The 22878-nt window shown below is 44.5% G+C and overlaps 2 protein-coding genes across 2 annotated transcripts; both read left to right on the forward strand.

Moving 5' to 3' along the window:
* The first annotated feature begins 2318 nt into the window (after positions 1–2318).
* On the forward strand, positions 2319–4961 carry UBQLN3 (ubiquilin 3). Its single transcript, NM_001038583.2, has 2 exons — positions 2319–2378; positions 2653–4961. The coding sequence occupies exon 2, from the start codon at positions 2690–2692 to the stop codon at positions 4658–4660; it is 1971 nt and encodes a 656-aa protein (NP_001033672.2). The 5' UTR covers positions 2319–2378; positions 2653–2689; the 3' UTR covers positions 4661–4961.
* Positions 4962–20582: 15621 nt separating this feature from the next.
* Positions 20583–22539, forward strand: LOC520778 (ubiquilin 3-like). Its single transcript, XM_002693268.6, has one exon. The coding sequence runs from the start codon at positions 20802–20804 to the stop codon at positions 22359–22361; it is 1560 nt and encodes a 519-aa protein (XP_002693314.3). The 5' UTR covers positions 20583–20801; the 3' UTR covers positions 22362–22539.
* Positions 22540–22878: the final 339 nt, after the last annotated feature.

The raw sequence follows: 22878 nt of genomic DNA on the forward strand, positions 1-22878 counted from the left end.
AGACTGCTTCTCCAGCAGTGATGACTGTTTCTTTCCTTCTCTGTGGACTTAGAAGTAGGGTACATGTTCTCCATGTACCTACTTTAGGTTCCCAAACATAGTTTTCTAGCTTCAACACTACTCAATCTATCATAATTATTCTGATATAATACCCACCTAGCAAACTCACGATGGTTATAACAATTATATCCAACCCTGCCTAATCTCTGTGTGCTGCTAAGCCGCTTCAGTCGTGTTCGACTCTGTGCGACTCCATAGATGGCAGCCCACCAGGCTCCCCCATCCCTGGGATTCTCCAGGCAAGAACACTGGAATGGGTTGCCATTTCCTTCTCCAATGCATGAAAGCGACAAGTGAAAGTGAAGTCGCTCAGTCATGTCCCCATGACTCAGTCTTAGCGACCCCATGGACTGCAGCCTACCAGGCTCCTCCGTCCATGGGAATTTCCAGGCAAGAGTACTGGAGTGGGGTGCCATTGCCTTCTCCAATCTCTGTGTAGGCAAAGAAAATCATATAACTGTGCTGACTAGTCTTATTTAAATTCATTTCCAAGGCTTTAGTTGGTCTGTTTGTATGCCTAATACATTTTCTTATTTTAATGCTTTTTTTCTAGAATTTACATCAGAAATCACCTGGAGGGTGTGTCAAAACCCCCAGATTTCTGAGCTTCATTCCAAGGGTTTTCAATTCTGTGGTTCTACAGGAAGGCCCCAAATTCTGCATAGCTGACAATTTCCAGGTCATGCTATACTGATCTAAGGTCCACACTTGGAGATCCAATGCTCTAGCCATATTCTTTGAGATGATTATTTCATACCTTATATGCTCTTCTAAAACTTTCAACAGCCCTTTAATATCTATTCTCAGTCTCAGATGATATTTTCCTTATTCCAACAAGAAGACAAAAGTGATCAAAAGTGACTTTCACCTTTGTCTGCCACTAATTCAACCAACTATCTTGCATCTATACCTGTATACTCCACCCTGCATCCTCTTTTAATGAATAAACTGTCCATGATCCTAAATCAAGCTCTTCACTTGGGCATTTGATTCCAATCCCTCTATCTTCTCAACAATTTGCTCTTGCAACTGTTTTCTCTTTCTCCTGCATCACTGTGCTCTTCCTCATTGGATTGTTTCCATTAAAATAAAAGTATATTATAATTGTCTTGTCTTAATAAACAAAGAAACAAACACACACAAAAAGATTTATTCCCCATTTCTGTGCAACCATCAGCCTTTTCTCATTTACTCTTCTTGGATCCACTTCCTTTCCAACCCATTTACTTTTAAACCCACTCCAATCAGATTTTCTGGCCTCACTACTCTCCCAGACTTGGTCTCATCATGGCCCTCAGTCTAACTGGTCTCTCTTGTTCAAACGCAGTAGCCAATTCTCAGTCCTCACTTACTTACCTACCAGAATCATTTGACACATTTGTTTACTTTCTCTTTTTTTGAAACTTTGTCTTTTGACTTCTTTCTCTAATTTCCTTTTCTGACTTAATGTTTATTTCTTTTCAATTTCCTTTGCTGAATTCATCCAATCTTTCAGACTTCTAAATATCGTACTGTCCACAATTCAGTCTTTTTACCTCTGTCCTTTTACTATATATACACACACACCGCTCCACATACTCTGATGCTGATGAAGTCAGCTTCACAGTGTAGAACTACCTTCTTAACATTTTCATTTGGATATGAAATAGACTGAACTTAATTTTCTATTTAACAACCTTATTTCCTGGTCTTTTTACCTCAACAAATAGCCAATACATTCCTTGAATTTTTCTGGGGGATAATAATAATAGGGAAAAAAAGGTAAAATAAAAGTTTATTTCATCTTGAACCTCTCTTTTATACTCTACATCCTACTCATCAGAAAGTCAATATGTTGATTGATTTATCGTGGCTAATGTTGAATCAGAGAGGACATAGGAACATAACAATGCCGAGAAGAGGCTCAACTAGCAAGTAGCTGAATTGGGGTCTTCGTGGGGACATAAGGGCTCAAGAAGCCTTTCTTAATTGTCCACCCCCTGTCTGAATTTCCACATACCACCTACCAGGTTGTGTGAAAGCAGAACACTTGGCTTGAGAAGGAAGGGTCAGCCCAGAACCCTCACTATGAAGAAGGCAATTGAGATAAAGGAAGTAGAAGAGTTGAAGGGTGGGGGGAGATGAAGCCCCTAAGAATCCCAAGTACCTTGGAAAAGTCTCAAGAATCCGTTGTATGAGGCCGTGATGTCAGTGCTGAGGTCACAGAAGTGACCTGGGGGAGTGGGCTCTGGTGTAGAAGGCTTCAGGGGTGGCTGTTCAGCAAGATGAGGGCAGTTTGGAGTCCTATTTAAGAGGAAGGACGGGGCCACAGCTGATCGGTATGTATTCCCTAAACCAGGTCCTTCAGGCTGCCCTTGCCCTTCATTCATCAACTATCAACCTCTTTCCTAGGGCTCAGATTTCCCTCCCATGATCCTCACCATCTCTCCAACCCCAAATCCTCCTAAGGCATCCTATCCCATGTCCTCATAGCCCCTTCTATGTGGACTCTCTAGTTCCCCCACCCTGAGACCCCAAATCCTCCCCCTGCTCACCTTTCCTTTCACCACTGCCCAAAAGGATGATTTCGGTCTCCCCTCCCCCTCCCCCCAGCTGTGTCCCCACAGACCTGGGCCTCCTGCTGCCCACTATGGCCAAAAGTGGAGAGGCCCTGCCACAGGGCAGCCCAGCGCTGGTCCAGGATCCCCACCTCATCAAGGTGACAGTGAAGACGCCTAAGGACAAGGAGGATTTCTCAGTTACAGACACTTGCACCATCCAGCAGCTGAAGGAAGAGATATCCCAGCGCTTTAAGGCCCACCCTGATCAGCTGATCCTAATATTTGCTGGCAAAATCCTCAAGGACCCTGACTCGCTGGCACAGTGTGGGGTCCGAGATGGCCTCACCGTCCACCTGGTCATCAAGATGCAGCGTCGCACCATGGGCAACGAGTGCCCAGCTGCTTCAGTCCCTACCCCAGCCCCGAGCCCTGGGTCACTCCCTCAGCCAAGCTCCATTTACCCAGCAGATGGGCCACCTACCTTTAGCTTGGGTGTCCTCACAGGCCTCAATGGGCTAGGCCTGACCTTGGGTGGTTTCCCTGACCAGCCAAGCTCACTGGTGTGGCAGCATGTATCTGTGCCTGAATTTGTGGCTCAGATCATTGACGACCCCTTCATCCAGGGTCTGCTGTCCAACACAGGCCTGGTGCGCCAGTTGGTTCTTGACAATCCTCGTATGCAGCAACTGATCCAGCACAACCCCGAGATTGGGCACATTCTCAACAATCCTGAAATCATGCGGCAGACACTGGAGTTTCTACGTAACCCTGCCATGATGCAAGAGATGATGCGCAGCCAGGACCGGGCGCTCAGCAACCTGGAGAGCATCCCGGGTGGCTACAATGTGCTCCGAACCATGTATACAGATATTATGGACCCCATGCTCAATGCAGTCCAGGAGCAGTTTGGTGGCAATCCCTTTGCCACCACTAATGCTAATGCAACCACCAGCAGCAGCCAACCCTCAAGGATGGAGAACTGTGACCCTCTCCCCAATCCCTGGACTTCCACATATGCAGGCTCAGCTGGCAGGAGGGGCAGAAGGCCTGGGGACCAGGATATATATGAACTTAGAAATAGGGTTCCCAATATTCTAGGGAATATAGGGCTCTATGACTATCTCCAACAATTGCATGAGACCCCCCAGTCCCTGGGATCCTATCTGCAGGGGATGGCATCTACCCTCAGTCCAAGCCAAGAACAACCACCTCCACCACCAGGAAACCAAGTTCCTCCAGCTTCACCCTCATCCCAGAAACCTGAGTCAGGCCAGGCTCTCCCCAAGGAGTCAGTTGCAATCAAGGGAAAGCCCTCCTGCCCAGCCTTACTGAGATATCCCACGGAGAGCAGTGCTAGAAAAGATGGAGGTCAAGATGGTGCAGGGAACGGTTCCACTGGCCACAGCATCCACATGCCTGATCTTGTCTCCGGGCTGGGGCCTGCTGCCAATAGGACCCAAATTGTTCCTTCCCCACCTTTGCCCACAGCAGCTGCTGCTGGAACCCCTGAGCGTGTCTGGCCACCACCACTGGCTTATCCAAGATCTCTGAGGCCAACCAGCATGAATCAGGCCCCACAGCTGCAGGACGAGATGCACTGGCAACTGCCACTGCTGCTGCACCTTCAGGCAGCCATGGCAAACCCGCGTGCCATGCATGCCCTGCTGCAGATTGAGCAGGGTCTGCAGATCTTGGCTACTGAAGCCCCTCGCCTCTTCCTCTGGTTCATGCCTTGTCTAACAGGGCTGGGAAGTATGGCAGGAGATACAGAGGCTCGAGAGAGTCCCCTTGTGCCTGAGGATCCTTTGCCTCCCCCAGCTCCTGAGGTTCCCTCAGCACAGGGCTCTATGGAGCTGGGCCTCCATTCTACCCCCTTCCTCCAGATGTTGCAAGCCTTGACAGGCACCAATCCTCAGCAGCCGACACCCGAGACTCACTTCCGGGTGCAGCTAGAGCAACTGCGGGCCATGGGCTTCTTGAATCCTGAAGCCAATCTCCAGGCCCTCATTGCCACAGGAGGTGATGTGGATGCTGCTGTGGAGAAGCTGAGGCAGTTGTAGGAGCCGTAGTTGTTCAGACCGTATCTTTCCCTCTGTGCCTTTCCTCCCATAGCTCCAGTCCCTAACTTCCCCCACCCCCAGCCATTCTTGAATGCAGCTGCACTATGAAGCAAATTTACTATGATACTCTTTACTGCAGAGACAATGTTGTTCCAGAGTCAATGAGGAAGAATGAGAGCCAGAACAAGGTGGGGGTGCTATAAGTGACCCAACCACCCCTGTCACTGTACCATCCTGGGGTCACAGTCTGAGTTCTGCTAATGCCTATCTTGAGATGTAATTACATCCAGTCTCCAATGTCGTCTGCTGCCTGAGTCTGATTCTTTGTGGGCTATGGGAAAAGAGGGACTGTATAGGAGGAAAGGTGGTGATAAGAGCTAGCTCTGCATGGATGGGAGGGCTTGGAGGGGAAACTGAAAGGTATGAGGTTAGAAGAAAAAGGCCCAGGGAACACAGGAGGGTGAGCTGAGAACTGCAGCCTTCCATGTGCCCTTCCAAAGGTTCCCCAGATTTGGTGTCCTGTTCGAGCTGCCACCACATTCTCTGAGGCTCTCTACCACCAGCCAGACTGAAAAGTGGACACAGCTTCTTATTTTTATTGTCCATGAACTCTATCCTACAGTTGGCTCTCAATTTTTGGATTTGATCCTGATCCCTGAGACAGCAATAGAGCAGGAATCAGGCTGAGTTCTAAGATTCCCTGATCTCACCGTGTTTACAAAGCTACTGTCCTTGGTAGCCAGATTTGTAGTTGATTCCACTGCCATGGATCCAGCTTGTCCTGGGTTTTGTCTTTCTTATACTATTGCACTCAGAAATTGATTACCTAACCTGTGCTAGGCATTCTGCCAGGGGTTGGGAATTCAATGTGAGTAAAAGAGGCATGATACTGACTTCATGAATTTATGACGGTAGCTGGAACTGTTCAAACAGTACTCATTATATATAATCACAAGCTATGATAAGTGTTATAAAAGATGGGGATCTGTGAAATAGCAAAACAGAGGCTTGATCTACTCTATGGGGACAGGCAAGGCTTGTGAGTGTGAACTCTAAGCTAAAAATCTAAAAAAGTGCTAAGAATTAAGTAGGTAAAGTTTTGAGGGAGGAGGGAAGAGTATTCCAGTAAAAAAGTCATTATGTACAAAGGCGCTGAGGGAGGGTGCACATAGCACACAGGAGGTGCCTTCAGTCTCTCAGACCCATTTGTACTCGGGGATGCTTCCCAATACCCACATGCTTCTGGGGCAGAAGTGTTACAATTCACTTATCAAGTGAGTAAACCATGGCTTCCAGCCCATAAATGTGCCCGTGGGTTCACATGGGTAAATACATCATGGAGTAATGCACTAACATAAAATGCATATTCACACTTTAGTACACTTTCACATGGTCAAACTTTTGGGCATGTGTCTGAGCATACACACAAAACACAGTCTGTTAGAGTTTTATCATAGATGTGTTAAAAAAAAGATAATGCTATATTCCTGTCAGGGCTTACCAGGTGGCGCTAGTGGTAAAGAACCCTTCTGCCAATGCAGGAGACATAAGAGATGTGGGTTCCATTCCCATGTCAGGAGTATGTCCTGGAGGAGGGCATGGCAAACCACTCCAGTATTCTTGCCCGAAGAATCCTATGGACAGAGGAGCTTGGCAGGCTGCAATCCATAGTGTCTCAAAGAGCTGGACACAACTGAGTGACTTAGCAAGCACACATGCATAATCCAGTCAAGGAAAGAAAAGGGTCTTTGAAAGAGAATATCACTATAATAGAAAGTGGCCATGGTGTGTATATGTGTTTAAATGTCAGAGACTCAGTATTCGGAGTCCTCTTAGGGAGAAACAAAAGCTCTGCCTGGAACCTAGGATACTTGGATCAAGCTGCTTTTACCTGTTAGCTACCATCTTGTGCCTTAGAGATAAAATGAGCTTTGAGGGCAACTTTCTCCCATTGTTTTAGGTTTTAATCTCCAGTGGAGCATGAGGCTTCAAGACTCCTTTCTACTCCCTCTTCACTCCCCATCAGTGAGGGGTTCTTGTCCACATCCAATGAACTGTTGTTTATGGTGGTGCTAGGCGAAAGGCAGAGGAAAGTCTTATTTCTTGTAACTAAGAAGGCTCTGGGGTGCTTTTGACTGCCAGAGTTATACATTGTAATCTCTAATTTCAACCCTTGGAAGTCAGACAGGTCTGAGAAAAAACTCAGGGAGAGAAATGTTGCTTTTATCTGCCTTTCATATGGGCCAAGAAAGCCTGAGGGTTCATATGACATAAATTCCAGCTTACCAGAGAAGGCTGTAGGTGGAAATCTGGGTCTAAAAGTTCTGGGTAGGGAAAAGAGTTCTCATTTATTGGATTGTTTTCTTTTCCTGGACTATGGAGAGCCCTTTACAGTTGACTGGGTGTTTGGAATCTTTGCTCGGGCCTCATCAGAGACTGAACTCATCAGCCTATGTTCTGCTCCATGGTGAGTCCAAAGGAAGCAGATTCCTGGGGTGGGGAAGGTCACTGTCCACCCAGTAGCTGATGTAGGAAACATTCAGTAAATTATTGAATAAATGAATGTTGAATGATGAGTGAAGAAGTGAATGACCCATAAAGTGGTTGAGGAGGCTAGGTAGATAGGAATCAAATAAACAATCTTAGAGGAACAGGCCTTCTGCTAGGGAAAAATACAGTTTTGGAGTTTGAGATAGAGGAGATGCCTGCAGGCTGAGGTTACTGAAAGGGCAGGCCTCCAGAGATGTCATAGTTGCAGTCCCTGCTCTGACTCTCACACTGCATAAGCTGGGCCTTGGAAGGACTCTATCTAAGAGGTTGGGTCGAAGAAAGAGAAGCAGACTCATAGTTTTGGTTATACTGGGCCTAGTATGACCTGAATATTCCCAAAGAAAATGTACCCCTTCCTCAGACCAAGAGGTTTTCTAGGAGGCCAAAGAGCAGTGAAGCTTGAAATGCTGATCTGCATCATAAATAGCCAGCCAAGTAGCTGGACAGCAATTTAAGAGAGAAGTATTAAAAACCAGAAAGTGTTTTTATGCATTTATGTTTTTTTATCATTTGATGATGTTTCCCTAATATCTCTGTTATAAATACATGGGTACATTTTTTTCTGGATATCTTAGGGTTTTATTACTTACATTTAATTTTAAACAATTGATGTTATTGAGGCTTTCCTCTAGCCAGCCCCTCATCCAAGCTCTTTACATCTGAATCCACACAATTATCTTTTATTCCTAACTTCAGATGAGAAAAACTGAGGCATAGACAGAGAGGAAGTATATTGCTTAAAATTGTACAATTTTTGCATAATAGAGCCAGGATTTGAAATTAGACAATGTACTTTCAGAGTCTACAATCTTAGCTGCTGCAGTAAATCAAGTTAATTAATGCTTTAATTCTTACCCATGGAAAGTGAAAAGGGGCAGGATTTGTGGTATTTGATTGGAATTTTTACACCTCTGACTCCTGCCACTATCTACACTGGATTGAAATATTTTCATTACTATATCCAGTGTATGTGTACATGTGTATTTCTGGCATAAAAAAAATGAACAACATGAGAGTCACAAGATAGCCGGGGACACAGCATTTCAGATGTTAATCACTCTGAGAAACTGCTCCAAAGAGGTAGGGGGAAGGCAAGTGTATAGGTGATTTTGGTGAATGGGTGAATGGTGAATTTGGTGAATGGTACATGCAAAATCAAGAACATATTTTTACAGAGGGTCTGATAAGGGTTTCTGCTAGTCCTGAGGAACAGACATCATCGTGAAGAAATTTAGTGCTTTTCTAGGTATGAGGAGATGCAAAAACTGGGCTAATTGGCTCCAGAAAATAGTTATCTGAAGACCTGTCTTGCCACTTTTTCCAGAGCACAGAGTGCCTCATTTCTGTTCTCCACCCTGAACTCCCTTCAGGAGCTGTTGCAGGTCAGCAGCAGCACACAATTTAATCCTTGTAGAGGTAGATGACATGTGCCAATGGCGAGTGTCCATTTGTAGCTGACTATGTTTTTTTTTTTTTTTTTTTTAATTTAATCTGCTAGTTCTACATGAAAGAGTTAAAGTTTAAGCAGGCAGTCCAAGGCCTTTTAAGGAGGAAGTGAACATCCTCACTCATGCTTTCCTAGCTTTGTGCAGCAATATATCTTACCCAAGAAGTGGCCTTTCTTTAGCTTAAGTCACACAGCACACTAATGATCACACAGCACACTAATGATCACACAGCACAATGTCTTACTCAGGGAAATGCTTTTCTTAGGCTCCATGCTAATGATTATAATTGTAACAACCCTTGCCTGGGAACCTGTTTCTTAAGACTTGTACCCCTGATTATACAGCAACAGTATATCTAGCCCAGAAACATTGCCTGGAACCGTTCTCCTTGGCTAATCTTGTGCCAAAGTTATCTCAGGATATATGCCTTGGGAAAGGGTCTGGTGGGATTCTTACAATCTTGAGGTATTCTTTTTATCTATTCTCAGCAGCTAGTTGAAAAGTATATAAGGCCCTGCTTAAACTAGTGAGGCAGGTACTCTCCTGCCCCCTTCTGATGTCTGTGTCAGAAGCTTTCTCGGTCCTGTCACTCCAAATAAAATTTTGCACACAAAGCTCTCAGTGACTGAGACCTGTCTTTGGTCTCGGAGTTATATCTTCTTCGGAGATCACGAATGTAGTGGCACTTTCACAATTCACCGTAAGCTATCATCTTGGGGACTCATCCAGGATCTTCAAGACAAGGTAAGACTACTCAGAGCTGGGACTCTTTTGCTGTTTTACTGTAAAGTCTCTATTAACTTGGAAGCATACACACTGAACTTTTTTCCCCCATCAGCTTTACCTGGTTTCTCTGACCATTTCATAACTGTTTGGGGAATTAAAGCTACTGACCTAATGTGCCAGATTATAGACTTTCAGGGGACTTGCAATCCATGCTGTTATTGTGTTTTTCTAGCAAGACCCTCATTCCAAGTTTTATAGGACACTGCAGGCAGGAACACATTAGGGAACTAGCTGGAGCTCTAGTTCCAGGGTCATCTCTCATCGGAAATCACCATCCTGACCCCAGAGACCCAGAGGCAAATTCTCGTCATGGCTATGCCTCCGGACTGTATGGAAGGAGACATTACTGGTGAGCATGAGATTCCTGAGGACACAGATCAGGGAACCCCAGATTTGGGCAGATTGGAAATGCAGCAGGCTTTTTCCCTTGGTAGCACTAGCTCTTAGAGGACCACAGAAAGCCCTCCAGTGGTCTTGTTTCAACTCGTTAGGTATTCTTTTTGTACAATCTGCTGGACAGGAATAGAAAGATTGGCCTTGAAACTTCATGAACATGAAAGAGTATTTTTTCCTCACAGGCTGGCCTTCTATCACTTCCTTTGTTATCACATAGACTCATGTGGCAACTCCCAGAAGGGACATCTTGGGTTTTCTCTTCATCCCTTTGTGACTCCCTTTTTGACTTACAGCTTCGACTGTGGTCAGGAATATGCTCAAAGATGTGCTGCTGCTGCTGCTGCTAAGTCGCTTCAGTCGTGTCCGACTCTGTGTGACCCCATAGACGGCAGCCCACAGGCACATAAAAGATGGATGTTTCCCCTAGTGGTCTTAGCTTGGGAGACATTCCAGAAGGCTACTCTGTTCCACCCCGGGTGGCACCAAAGGAAAAGGGGAAATCAAGGCAAGGTTTTAATAGTGAGAAACTGGACATCAATCTGGGATGCCATCAGGCCTACCCCTGGTGCATCTCCACCCCTCCTCAGTGGTAGAACAGGGAGGGATGATAGTGAGACACCTGTGTCAGTAAGAGACAGGTTAACTTTGGCCAGGGAAGGAAGCTTAGGTGGAAGACCTGTCTCCACACCATCTAGAGCGTGGAGGGATGCCTCTGGTAGAAAAAAGCCACGGCACTGGGCACTGCTTTTTTCTCTCATACAAATGGGAACTAACAGTTCCAGAACCACCCCTTTGAATTGTATCTTCGAAAAACTGGGGTAAGTTTGATCCCCGGAGCCGAAGAAGTCCCTTATATACAGGCTTTCTTTGTTATAAGAGAAGACCTCACCTGCCCAGAGAGACAACCCCTGCTGGTACAACATCTCATCAGCCAGTCTACACCTGTCATCAGAGCCAACTTGAACACACTCTGGTTTAAAAATTTTAGATATGAAATTATGACTACAAAAAGGAAGGATGACATTTTTGACATTGAATGGCCATGATATTCTTCAGCCTCTGGAGAAAACTGGTTAAAATGAAATCTTTTTGAAACTGCAAAGCAGGTATTTTTTGCATGTGTAATTAGGAAAAAGCTGGCTTATTAAAATACTTTTTTTTGGAGCTCCAACCCTGCCTGAGAAACAGAAACATACCTGGGAAAAAACCTGAAGTTAACTCTTGTCATGTCCTTGAGATACATAGCCCACTCTGTCTGGGACTCCTGCCATGACCAAATTGGTAGAACTTCAAGCCAATGGGAAAAAAAGCAGGGGGGGGGGGCATGCAAAGAGACATTTTAAAATTTTAAGCAGAAAACTGTGAGGTCTCTGTCCAGATTTATGTGTCTTAGTGTATCTCCATCCTTGGACAAAATTGCTTAAGGTTAATTGATCAGTGAGCTGTATTTAATTGGCCTAAGGAGAAGAGCTTAGAAAGCAAACAGTTCTAAATTCAAGAAAATTAAACAAAATGAATTTCAGTCTTGTATAAACTGGGAAATATTCACTATTGAATTGACACCTGGTATTGATGTCTGTTTATTGATCTCATTAACACAGATTGTGAAGATACTTTTACAAATGACATAACTTTGGGTGATTTATATTTTCTAATCTACAAAATGATGATATAAAGTACTGTTCATGATTGCTAAAAGAAAGTAAGATGTGTGTTTTTAATAAAAAGGTATAAGAAATGGAATTACATTCTATTAAGGAAAAAGAAAGTAAGTCTAAACCTACAGGTGACTCATCTCTAAAACTGGCAAAGGATGTAATAAGTGCAGAAAGTATTAAAAAAAAATGGTTTGTGACAAGTGGAAGAGAGTTTTGTGCTTGGTACATGTTTCTTAAGACATTAACCTGAGCTTTGAATTCTTATTTTTACTTTAACTAAGTGAATAACTATTGCTTCACAGTGAATTAAGCTGGAATTTGGTTTTCTCTCCCTGTTAAAAGAACAAAGTTTTCTTGGAATATGGCTTTTGATAACAAACTATGTCACACATAGAAAAAACTCACTCTGCTTCTACAAAAATTAACCCCTCATCAGGGAGCTTAAAATGGATAAACAATGGCTATAAACCAAATAGTTGGGGCTATGGGAAATCCAAGATGGCCACTTGGCTTTTCCCAGCTCCCTGACAAACTCACTTTCATTTGACAAGAAAAAGCCTTTCCTGGCTTCAGGGTTAATGTCTCACAATGGAGAAGACATGGTTAAAATGTGTTTTCTATAATCTCCAGTGATTGGAGCACCCACTTTGCTGGACAGGTCATACCGACTTTGGCGAAAAAAACTTCACAAGTTGAGAGACTATCGCTTTCACTGGCATCCTCTGTCATTGGGCAAGGATGGCAGAACAGAAGGATCAGTTGCATGAGATTAAATAGATGCCTAAATATGATGGCAAGTTTCATGATTTTTTGTCTGACATATTGCTGGCTTCTAATCTTTGTTTTCACATATAAAGAAATTCTTCTTAAGTCACTGATGGCTTAAAACAGTTCAGTGATTTGCACCTGTGGGTAAAATTAAAATATTTTTCTTCTCTCTCTGCCTTGTCCCTCTAGAAATTGAGACACTTGGGTTCTGAACAGCCTCATCAAGGTAAAAAAGACTGTCTCCTGACATATACAAAAATCTCAAAGTATACTGGGGACCTCTAAAAGAAAAATCCACCCAACTGATATTAGGCCAATAGCATCTATTATGTTTCACTGCATATTAAGTTCTAGTTTTATGAGTTAAGGACTGCATTTACTAAGATTCACTTTTGAGTTCCTTGTGGTTCTGTTATATTGCTAAGAGGTTTAATTCAGTTATTAAAAATGACACCCTGAGTTTGTTTCTAAAGCTTATTTCAGTAACCCATCTTTGAATAAAGGTGAGATGCTCCAGGATCTACAACCAGAAGAATAACAGCAGGCTATAGTCATTTAACAAACTTAAGTCAGATGACCTGGAGATGCCACTAGCCTATACCTAAGTTCTTGACTTAAGTTCTTACTCATGATTTTACTATTGCTACTAACTATATTGTTTTCTATATTGCTTGTTTCAACATGTTGTCCCTTACATGATCAAGTATGTGACTGAGCCACTGATATAATGGTGGTATACAGTTCCATATGAAATCCATAGCTATAATGGTGTAACTCTGTATATAAGAAGAAACAACAAGTGGGAATATTTTCCTGGACCAAGAGACTAGTGAGACAGGTGCTGTCCAGAGACTTTTGCTAGTCACAGGGCCTAGTCTGGTAACAGGACATTGAGTGGTCTATGGATGAAATCTGTGATAGACTTGGGAACGAGCGTTCCCAGCACCATAGGACAAGATGGTCATGAAATGTCTCCCAACCATGGTCAAACTCATGGCCATAAAGGGGCCCTATGACTGGAAACTGGCACTTGCCATCTGCCTCTACAAAGATTAATCATGGACACTACAGCTGCTGACCATCAACATCCCCTGAAAGGGGTTCAGAGTGAAAACCAGAAATTAGGCACTCACTCTGTGTTCTGGAAAAAAAATGGACCAAGCAGGCCTTTGGATGGTTAAGTATTTTCAGGTAAAGATTTTCTTGCACCCAGATTCTTACATCTTCTCATACTTAGAAAAACACTAAAATTGTTAATGGTGACAGCTACTTTGGCTTATACGTTAATACCACAATAAGAGGCTAAAGCCTACTTGGACGAACTTAGACAATTGGCTACCTGGCTATGCTGCTAAGCTGCTAAGTCACTTCAGTCGTGTCCGACTCTGTGCGGCCCCATAGACAGCAGCCCACCAGGCTCCCCTGTCCCTGGGATTCTCCAGGCAAGAACACTGGAGTGGGTTGCCATTTCCTTCTCCAAAGCAGGAAAGTGAAAAGTGAAAGTGAAGTCACTCAGTTGTGTCCAACCCTCAGTGACCCCATGGACTGCAGTCTTCCAGGCTCCTCCGTCCATGGGATTTTCCAGGCAAGAGTACTGGAGTGGGGTGCCACTGCCTTCTCTATAAGTCTCCTTAAAACAGCTGTGTATGTTGTGGTTCAGATTAATTCTCCTAAAATGAAATGGTAAAATTTATTTTGTCTGTTAAGGCTCAGGTTGTCACTCTTTCAACTACTAACTGGGTTTGTTATACCTCTATTCAAAATGTATATGAACATGCCAAATGGCTCCATTCTTATAAACAGGGAAGCCCAAGTGTTGACTGTATCTAGACCAAGATCAAAGTTACTACCAAATGTAACCTGATTCCTATTCTTGCTTGGACTGCTGATTACAATAATTCTTTTACTGATTTTTGGCCTCTGCTTTTTAATTTACTTGTCTAGTTTGTTCCTTCTAAAGGATACAATGACTTCAAAGACAAAGTAATGGTGATGTAGAGATTCTTGTCACTCTTCAAAATGGACTACCTTGATGTTTCACTCTGGTCACAGATGCAATCATGGTTTACAAGTTCTCCTTGGTGGAAAACTATCTTGAGTGTAGTAATTGTAATCATCTTATTCTTGCTGTTTGTTCCTTATATCTGTAACTGTATAATGGATTTTGTATCTAAGCAGTATGAAGCATTTAAGGTTACAAATGATTATTCAAGTTCCTATGATTGTCACAGACTCTTCCAGCTATTACTTGGGGCTCCTGGATCAGAGATCCTCAATATAAAGGTAGGGAGAATATGCTGCCTCAACAATTTATTGTCTGTGCCCGTAGTTACCAGCAGGAAGAAATGATAGAATGATTTCTCTACCCCTTTCCCTGCCAACCATATTCTCCTAAATAAAAAAAGGGGGGAGGAAAGAGTTAAAGCTTCGGCAGGCAGTCCAAGGCCCTGTAAGGAGGAGGTGAACATTCTGGCTCATGCTGTGCAACAATGTATCTTACCCAAGAGCTGGCCTTTGTTTCCCTAAGGAACTAATGATCACACAGCACAACCTCTTACTCATGGAAATGCTTTTCTTAGGCTCCATGCTAATGATTATAATTGTAACAAACCTTGTCTGGGAACCTGTTTCTCAAGACTTATACCCCTGACTACATAGCAACAGTATATCTCACCCAGAGATGTTGTCCAGAACCATCTTCCTGGCTAATCTTGTGCCAAGTTATTTCAGGATGTATGCCTTAGAAAAGAGTCTGGTGGTAGTTTTAGGAGGATCTAGCTGTTCATGTTGCCCACATCTAACAATATTCTAGAGGTGGGCGTCTAGGCAACCAAATCCTACCTTTGTAGTCCTTTGAAACTCTAGAATCGGAAAAAAAATGGTCAAGTATATAATGGAAAAAGGCTCAGACAGCTTGATGTACCCATCTTCACAGTGAAAAAACATTATTTTTGCAGGTATTAGAATTTACTCTTGGGGCTCACCCCAAGCGTAAATTCTTGGGGTGAATTTACTTCCCAAGTAAACGGGACAGTCAAAACAGTGCCTTAGACAGTCACTGTTACCTGCTTTTACAGCTGAAATATGTACTCTCCCTAGGCACAATTCTATTTGTCATATATACCTCAAATTACGTAACTTCAGTCAAAGATGAGGATCCATCCAGTCCATCCTAAAGGAAACCAGTCCTGAATATTCATTGGAAGGACTGATGTTGAAGCTGAAACTCCAATACTTTGGCCACCTGATGCAAAAAACTGACTCATTTGAAAAGACCCTGATGTTGGGAAAGATTGCAGGCAGGAGGAGAAGGGGATGGCAGAGGATGAGATGGTTGGATGGCATCACCAACTCAATGGACATGAATTTGAGTAAACTCTGGGAGTTGGTGACAGACAGGGAAGCCTGGTGTGCTGCAGTCCATGTGGTCACAAAGAGTCATACATGACTGAGTGACTGAACTGAACTGAACTGAAGTCAAAAAGACCTTAAGTCAAACCGTTACTTTTTCATTAATTTCTCTTGTTTTAGCTCTGACCCTCTGGGATTTGAGATCATAGTTTATCTCTCTGGGAACAACTGCATTTCCAAGTTCTTTGCAAACATTATGCCGTCTTACCTAAAACCGTGTATAACAGATGGGTTACCCAGCCTGGGGAGCCTCAGAAATGCAAGCTGCCTCAAGACCCCTGTGAGGCTGAGTGGATTAATTATACATATTTTGAGTCTTTTCATATAGAAATAGAAACTTTATGCCTGACTAGGGCATAGGTAGTATATAGTGACTTAGTAGAAGTTTTGTGTGTGTGTGTGTGTGTGTGTGCGTACACACATGCTCAGTCTTGTCCAACTCTTTACAACCCATGGACTGTGTAGCCCACCAGGCTCCTCTGTCCACGGGATTTCCCAGGCAGGAACAGTGGTTTGTGGATTGTCATTTCCTATTCCAGGATATCTTCCTGACCCAGACTGAAGCTTTGTCTCTTTGGTCTCCAGTATTGGCAGGTGGATTCTTTACTACTGTGCTACCTGGGAAGCCCTAGTACAAGATAGGTGACTAGAATTAGCCCTTCCTAAGCTAATAACTAGACCATTCAGGTATGACCTAAATCAAATCCCTTATGATTATACAGTGGAAGTGAGAAATAGATTTAAGGGCCTAGATCTGATAGATAGAGTGCCTGATGAACTATGGACTGAGGTTCGAGACATTGTACAGGAGACAGGGATCATGACCATTCCCATGGAAAAGAAATGCAAAAAAGCAAAATGGCTGTCTGGGGAAGCCTTACAAATAGCTGTGAAAAGAAGAAAAGTGAAAAGCAAAGGAGAAAAGGAAAGATATAAGCATCTGAATGCAGAGTTCCAGATAATAGCAAGAAGAGATAAGAAAGCCTTCCTCAGTGATCAATGCAAAGAAATAGACAAAAACAACAGAATGGGAAAGACTAGAGATCTCTTAAGAAAATTAGAGATACCAAGGGAACATTTCATGCAAAGATGGGCTCGATAAAGGACAGAAATGGTATGGACCTAACAGAAGCAGAAGATATTAAGTAGAGGTGGCAAGAATACGCAGAAGAACTGTACAAAAAAAAAATTCATGACCCAGATAATCACAATGGTGTGACCACTGACCTAGAGCCAGAAATCCTGGAATGTGAAGTCAAGTGGGCCTTAGAGAGCATCACTACGGACAAAGCTGGTGGAGGTGATGGAATTCCAGTGGAGCTATTTCAAATCCTGAAAGATGATGCTGTGAAAGTGCTGCACTCAATATGCCAGCAAATTTGGAAAACTCAGCAGTGGCCACAGGACTGGAAAAGATCAGTTTTCATTCCAATCCTAAAGAAAGGCAATGCCAAAGAATGGTCAAACTACCACACAATTGCACTCATCTCACATGCTAGTAAGGTAATGCTCAAAATTCTCCAAGCCAGGCTTCAGCAATATGTGAACCGTGAACTTGCTGATGTTCAAGCTGGTTTTAGAAAAGGCAGAGGAACCAGATATCAAATTGCCAACCTCCACTGGATCATGGAAAAAGCAAGAGAGTTCCAGAAAAACATCTATTTCTGCTTTATTGACTATGCCAAAGCCTTTGACTGCGTGGATCACAATCAACTGTGGAAAATTCTGAAAGAGATAGGAATACCAGACCACCTGATCTGCCTCTTGAGAAATCTGTATGTAGGTCAGGAAGCAACAGTTAGAACTGGACATGGAACAACAGACTGGTTCCAAATAGGAAAAGGAGTACATCAAGGCTGTATATTGTCACCCTTCTTATTTAACTTCTATGCAGAGTACATCATGGAAAACGCTGGGCTGGAAGAAGCACAAGCTGAAATCAAGATTGCCGGGAGAAATATCAATAACCTCAGATATGCAGATGACACCACCCTTATGGCAGAAGGTGAAGAGGAACTAAAAAGCCTCTTGATGAAAGTGAAAGTGGAGAGTGAAAAAGTTGGCTTAAAGCTCAACATTCAGAAAATGAAGATCATGGCATCCGGTCCCATCACTTCATGGGAAATAGATGGGGAAACAGTGGAAACAGTGTCAGACTTGACTTTTCTGGGCTCCAAAATCACTGCAGATGGAGACTGCAGCCATGAAATTAAAAGACGCTTACTTCTTGGAAGAAAAGTTATGACCAACCTAGATAGCATATTCAAAAGCAGAGACATTACTTTGCCAAAAAAGGTCCATCTAGTCAAGGCTATGGTTTTTCTTGTGGTCATGTATGGATGTGAGAGTTGGACTGTGAAGAAAGCCGAGGGCCAAAGAATTGATGCTTTTGAACTGTGGTGTTGGAGAAGACTCTTGACAGTCCCTTGGACTGCAAGGAGATCCAACCAGTCCATTCTGAAGGAGATCAGCCCTGGGATTTCTTTGGAAGGAATGATGCTAAAGCTGAAACTCCAGTACTTTGGCCACCTCATGTGAAGAGTTGACTCATTGGAAAAGACTTTGATGCTGGAAGGGATTTGGGGCAGGAGGAGAAGGGGATGACAGAGGATGAGATGACTGGATGGCATCACTGACTCAATGGACATGAGTCTGGGTGAACTCCAGGAGTTTGTGATGGACAGGGAGGCCTGGCGTGCTGCTATTCATGGGGTCACAAAGAATTGGACACGACTGAGTGACTGAATTGAACTGAACTGAACTGAAGCTAATAACTAGCTTAGTATTAGCTAGTTACTAGTTACTATCTGTATTAGGAATTAGCACTATTAACTATTAGTACTATTAGCTAGCTGCTGCTGCTGCTAAGTCACTTCAATCATGTCTGAGTCTGTGTGACCCCATAGACAGAAGCCTACCAGGCTCCTCTGTCCATAGGATTTGCTAGGCAAGAGTACTGGAGTGGGGTTGCCATTGCCTTCTCCAATTAACTAGCTACTATCTTGTATTAGGAATTAGTACTTCCTAAGCTAGTTCCTAAGTGCTGCACTCAATATTTCAGCAAATTTGGAAAACTCAGCAGTGGCCACAGGACTGGAAAAGGTCAGTTTTCATTCCAATCCCAAAGAAAGGCAATGCCAAAGAATGGTCAAACTACCGCACAATTGCACTAATCTCACATGCTAGTAAAGTAATGCTCAAAATTCTCCAAGCCAGGCTTCAGCAACATGTGAACTGTGAACTTCCTGATGTTCAAGCTGGTTTTAGAAAAGGCAGAGGAACCAGAAATATAATTGCCAACATCCGCTGGATCATGGAAAAAGCAAGAGAGTTCCAGAAAAACATCTATTTCTGCTTTATTGACTATGCCAAAGCCTTTGACTGTGTGGATCACAATCAACTGTGGAAAATTCTGAAAGAGATGGGAATACCAGACCACATGACCTGCCTCTTGAGAAATTTGTATGCAGGTCAGGAAGCAACAATTAGAACTGGACATGGAACAACAGACTGGTTCCAAATAGGAAAAGGAGGACGTCAAGGCTGTATATTGTCACCCTGCTTATTTCACTTAGATGCAGAGTATATCATGAGAGACGCTGGACTGGAAGAAGCACAAGCTGGAATCAAGATTACAGGGAGAAATATCAATAACCTCAGATATGCAGATGACACCACCCTTATGGCAGAAAGTGAAGAGGAACTAAAAAGCCTCTTGATGAAAGTGAAAGAGGAGAGTTGAAAGAAAAAGTTGGCTTAAAGCTCAACATTCAGAAAATGAAGATCATGGCATCCGGTAACATCACTTCATGGGAAATCGACGGGGAAACAGTGGAAACAGTGGCAGACTTTTTGGGCTCCAAAATCACTGCAGATGGTGATTGCAGCCAGGAAATTAAAAGACACTTGATCCTTGGAAGGAAAGTTATGACCAACCTAGATAGCATATTCAAAAGCAGAGACATTACTTTGCCAACAAAGGTCTGTCTAGTCAAGGCTATGGTTTTTCTTGTGGTCATGTATGGATGTGAGAGTTGGACTGTGAAGAAAGCCGAGGGCCAAAGAATTGATGCTTTTGAACTGTGGTGTTGGAGAAGACTCTTGACAGTCCCTTGGACTGCAAAGAGATCCAACCAGTCCGTTCTGAAGGAGATCATCCCTGGGATTTCTTTGGAAGGAATGATGCTAAAGCTGAAACTCCAGTACTTTGCCCATCTCATGTGAAGAGTTGACTCATTGGAAAAGACTCTGATGCTGGGAGGGATTGAGGGCAGGAGGAGAAGGGGACGACAGAGGATGAGATGGCTGGATGACATCGCTGACTGGATGGACTTAAGTTTGAGTGAACTCCAGGAGTTGGTGATGGACAGGGAGGCCTGGCATGCTGCGATTCATGGGGTCACAAAGAGTCGGACACGACTGAGTGACTGAACTTAACTGAAGCTAGTTATTAGATTAGTACCATTTTGGCTGAGCTATATTCATCTATCAAACTCCACGTGGTATGATTTTCAATAGTGAGATAGATTGGCACCAAACATGTTTTTAGACGTGCTGCATGCTGTCGCTTCAGTCGTGTTTCAGTCTTTCCAACCCTATGGACTGTAGCCCTCCAGGCTCTTCAGTGCATGGGATTTTTCCAGGCAAGAATACTGGAGTGGGTTGCCATTTCCTCCTCCAGGGAAACTTCCCAACCCAGGGATAGAATGCACATCTCTTATGTGTCTTGCATTGGCAGGCAGGTTCTTTACCACTTGTGCTACCTCGGAAGTCCTGTTTTTAGACAGGAGCATTTAAATTATTTTTACTGTTTTTTAAATTAAATCTGATAGAAAGCCAACTTTAGACAGGTGGTAGAGACTACTGCCCTTCCCCCATTCAGGTCTACTTCTCAACTGTGACCTCATCACTGACATCATCTCCCCTGAGCCTGCTCGGGAGAGGGCAGCTGCCACCCCATGGGAGCTGGGTGGCTCCGGGACTACACTTGGAGGTGGTGTCCACAGGACTTGGGTGAGAAGACATCACGGGACACCTACTGGTCCCTGTGCTCAGGTGTGCTCAGTGCTACATCTAGATTTCTTAAGGTCCTCGGGGGGCCTTGAATTCTGCTCTCGAGGAAATATGTCACGGGCTAGGGAAGAAGCAGGGGACAGTCAGCTGGTGTCTGGTCGGGAGCCACCATCACGCATCATCAGAGTGTCTGTCAAGACCCCACAAGACAGCCAGGAATTTATGCTGGCAGAAAATAGCAGCATCCGCCACTTTAAGAAACAGATCTCCAAACGCTTTCACTGTGATACTGACAGACTGGTGCTCATCTTCACTGGAAAGATCCTCCGGGATCAAGACATACTGAGCCAAAGAGGCATCCTTGATGGCACCACGGTCCACCTGGTGGTGAGGAGCCGTGGGAAAGGCATTCTGCCCGGTCCCAGCACTCTGCCCAGCCCTGCTGGCCACTGCACCCATCATCCGGATCCATCCACCTCAGAGAGTACTAGGATGCTAGCCAGGCTGGGCCAGCTGGCCCGGACCTCTCCTGAATTAGCTGACTTCTTTGGCCAGCTGGCTCAACTCCTCATGGTTGTGCCTGAGTCCATGGGGCCATCACTGGAAGACCCTGTGGTTCAAGGTCCGGTGAGTGAGAAACCAGCCAATGCCAGCTATGTTCCTGAATCCTCAAGGCCAGTACCGAAACCTGAGCCAGCTCTCAAGGCTCTGGAAAACTTGCAGAACCCGGCCCGGCAACAGGAACTCCTGCAGGTGGACAAGCGGGGGCTGGAAGCCTTGAAGGCAGTGCCAGGTGGGGACAATGCTATGCGTCCGGTCTGCTCTGATATCCAGCATCTCATGCTGTCCACTCTGGCCCCTCTGGTTGCCTCCAAAGGCCACAACCCAGATTCAGAGCCTTGCAGAAGGGGCATCAATCCTCACAGTTGTCCTAACATCACCACCACGGCACCCACAGTCTCCATACCTGCCAGGCCACTGGCACAGGAAGTCAGTGCAGGAGTAGCTGCTCAAGCAAGGGCTGTGATTTCAAACCAGGCCAATGCAGTTTGTAGGACAGGACTATCAGACTTATACTCAGGCCAGGATCTTCCCTCCCAGGAGAGCCAGCAGCCCATCGGGAAAGCCACTCCAGCGAGTCAGCTGAGACCATCACCCTCTGTCTTGCGCAGAGGCTTACATGTCTTGCAGCAGAATCCAGCTCTGCTACACCAGCTGACAACAGGCAGCCCTCTGCGACATCATATGCCACTCCTTCCCATACTCACTAACCCACGGGCACTGCAGGCATTGATCCAGATAGAAAAGGGCCTGCAGATATTGTCCAGGGAGGTACCTGGGTTGGGACCATGTTTATGGTGTCCAGGTAGACCACATGGGGCCAGAGGAGTTTCTGAAACTAGGGGCGGAGGACAGGGTCACAGAGCAGACCCTGTGCAGCCCACCTTGGCTGTTCTTCAGCTCCTCCATGCTCTGGCTAATGCCTGCCCTCAGTCTACCCAGTCCTCATCGTCCTCATGTCCCCTCGCTGAAGACCACTACCAGCAAGAACTGGAGCATCTGAAGGCCATGGGCTTTGCTAATCGTGATGCCAATCTTCAGGCCCTCATGGCCACAGGAGGAGACATTCATGCTGCCATTGAGAGGCTTCTGGGAATACCGGAGGCCTAGGTGCCTCCAGCTGATGTGCCAATGCACCATCCCATGGAGAGGAGGGGGGAAAGGAAAGGGAAAGAGAGGGAGGGGGAGTAGCTTATTTTGGGAATTTCTCCTGCTCAGATCACGTGCACACTTACACAGCCTCCCCTCACATCCCAAGCCTATTCCACATTAAAAAGGATTGCATGGATCTTGTGTCTTGTGTCAGTTTCGGAGCAGGTGGGCAAAGAGAATGTTGTTTGGGGGAGTGATGGATCATGTTACATAGCCTTGGGTCTGGGCTTCACCTATTCTCATAACCATCTCCTCAGAGTAGGGGGAAACCCTGAGTTCTTTTTAGTATCTACTCCTGTCCAATGGGCAATGCAGTTTTCTACCAACATTACCATCATCACCACAATTCCAATTCCACGGTGATTCTGAAGGAATCCTGACGTTTGCTCTCCCTGGAAGCCATGGGTTTCTTCACAGACTCTGAAAGCCACTTATTCTTTGACAATGTTTCTCTGTCTTGAGGTTGTCTCCTGAT

The sequence above is a fragment of the Bos taurus genome, chromosome 15, assembly GCF_002263795.3.
Source record: "Bos taurus isolate L1 Dominette 01449 registration number 42190680 breed Hereford chromosome 15, ARS-UCD2.0, whole genome shotgun sequence".
NCBI classification, from domain to species: Eukaryota; Metazoa; Chordata; class Mammalia; order Artiodactyla; family Bovidae; genus Bos; species Bos taurus.

Excerpts from the sequence above, each read along its gene's own strand:
- UBQLN3 (NM_001038583.2), top strand. The coding sequence starts at position 2,690 with ATGGCCAAAAGTGGAGAGGCCCTGCCACAGGGCAGCCCAGCGCTGGTC.
- LOC520778 (XM_002693268.6), top strand. The coding sequence starts at position 20,802 with ATGTCACGGGCTAGGGAAGAAGCAGGGGACAGTCAGCTGGTGTCTGGT.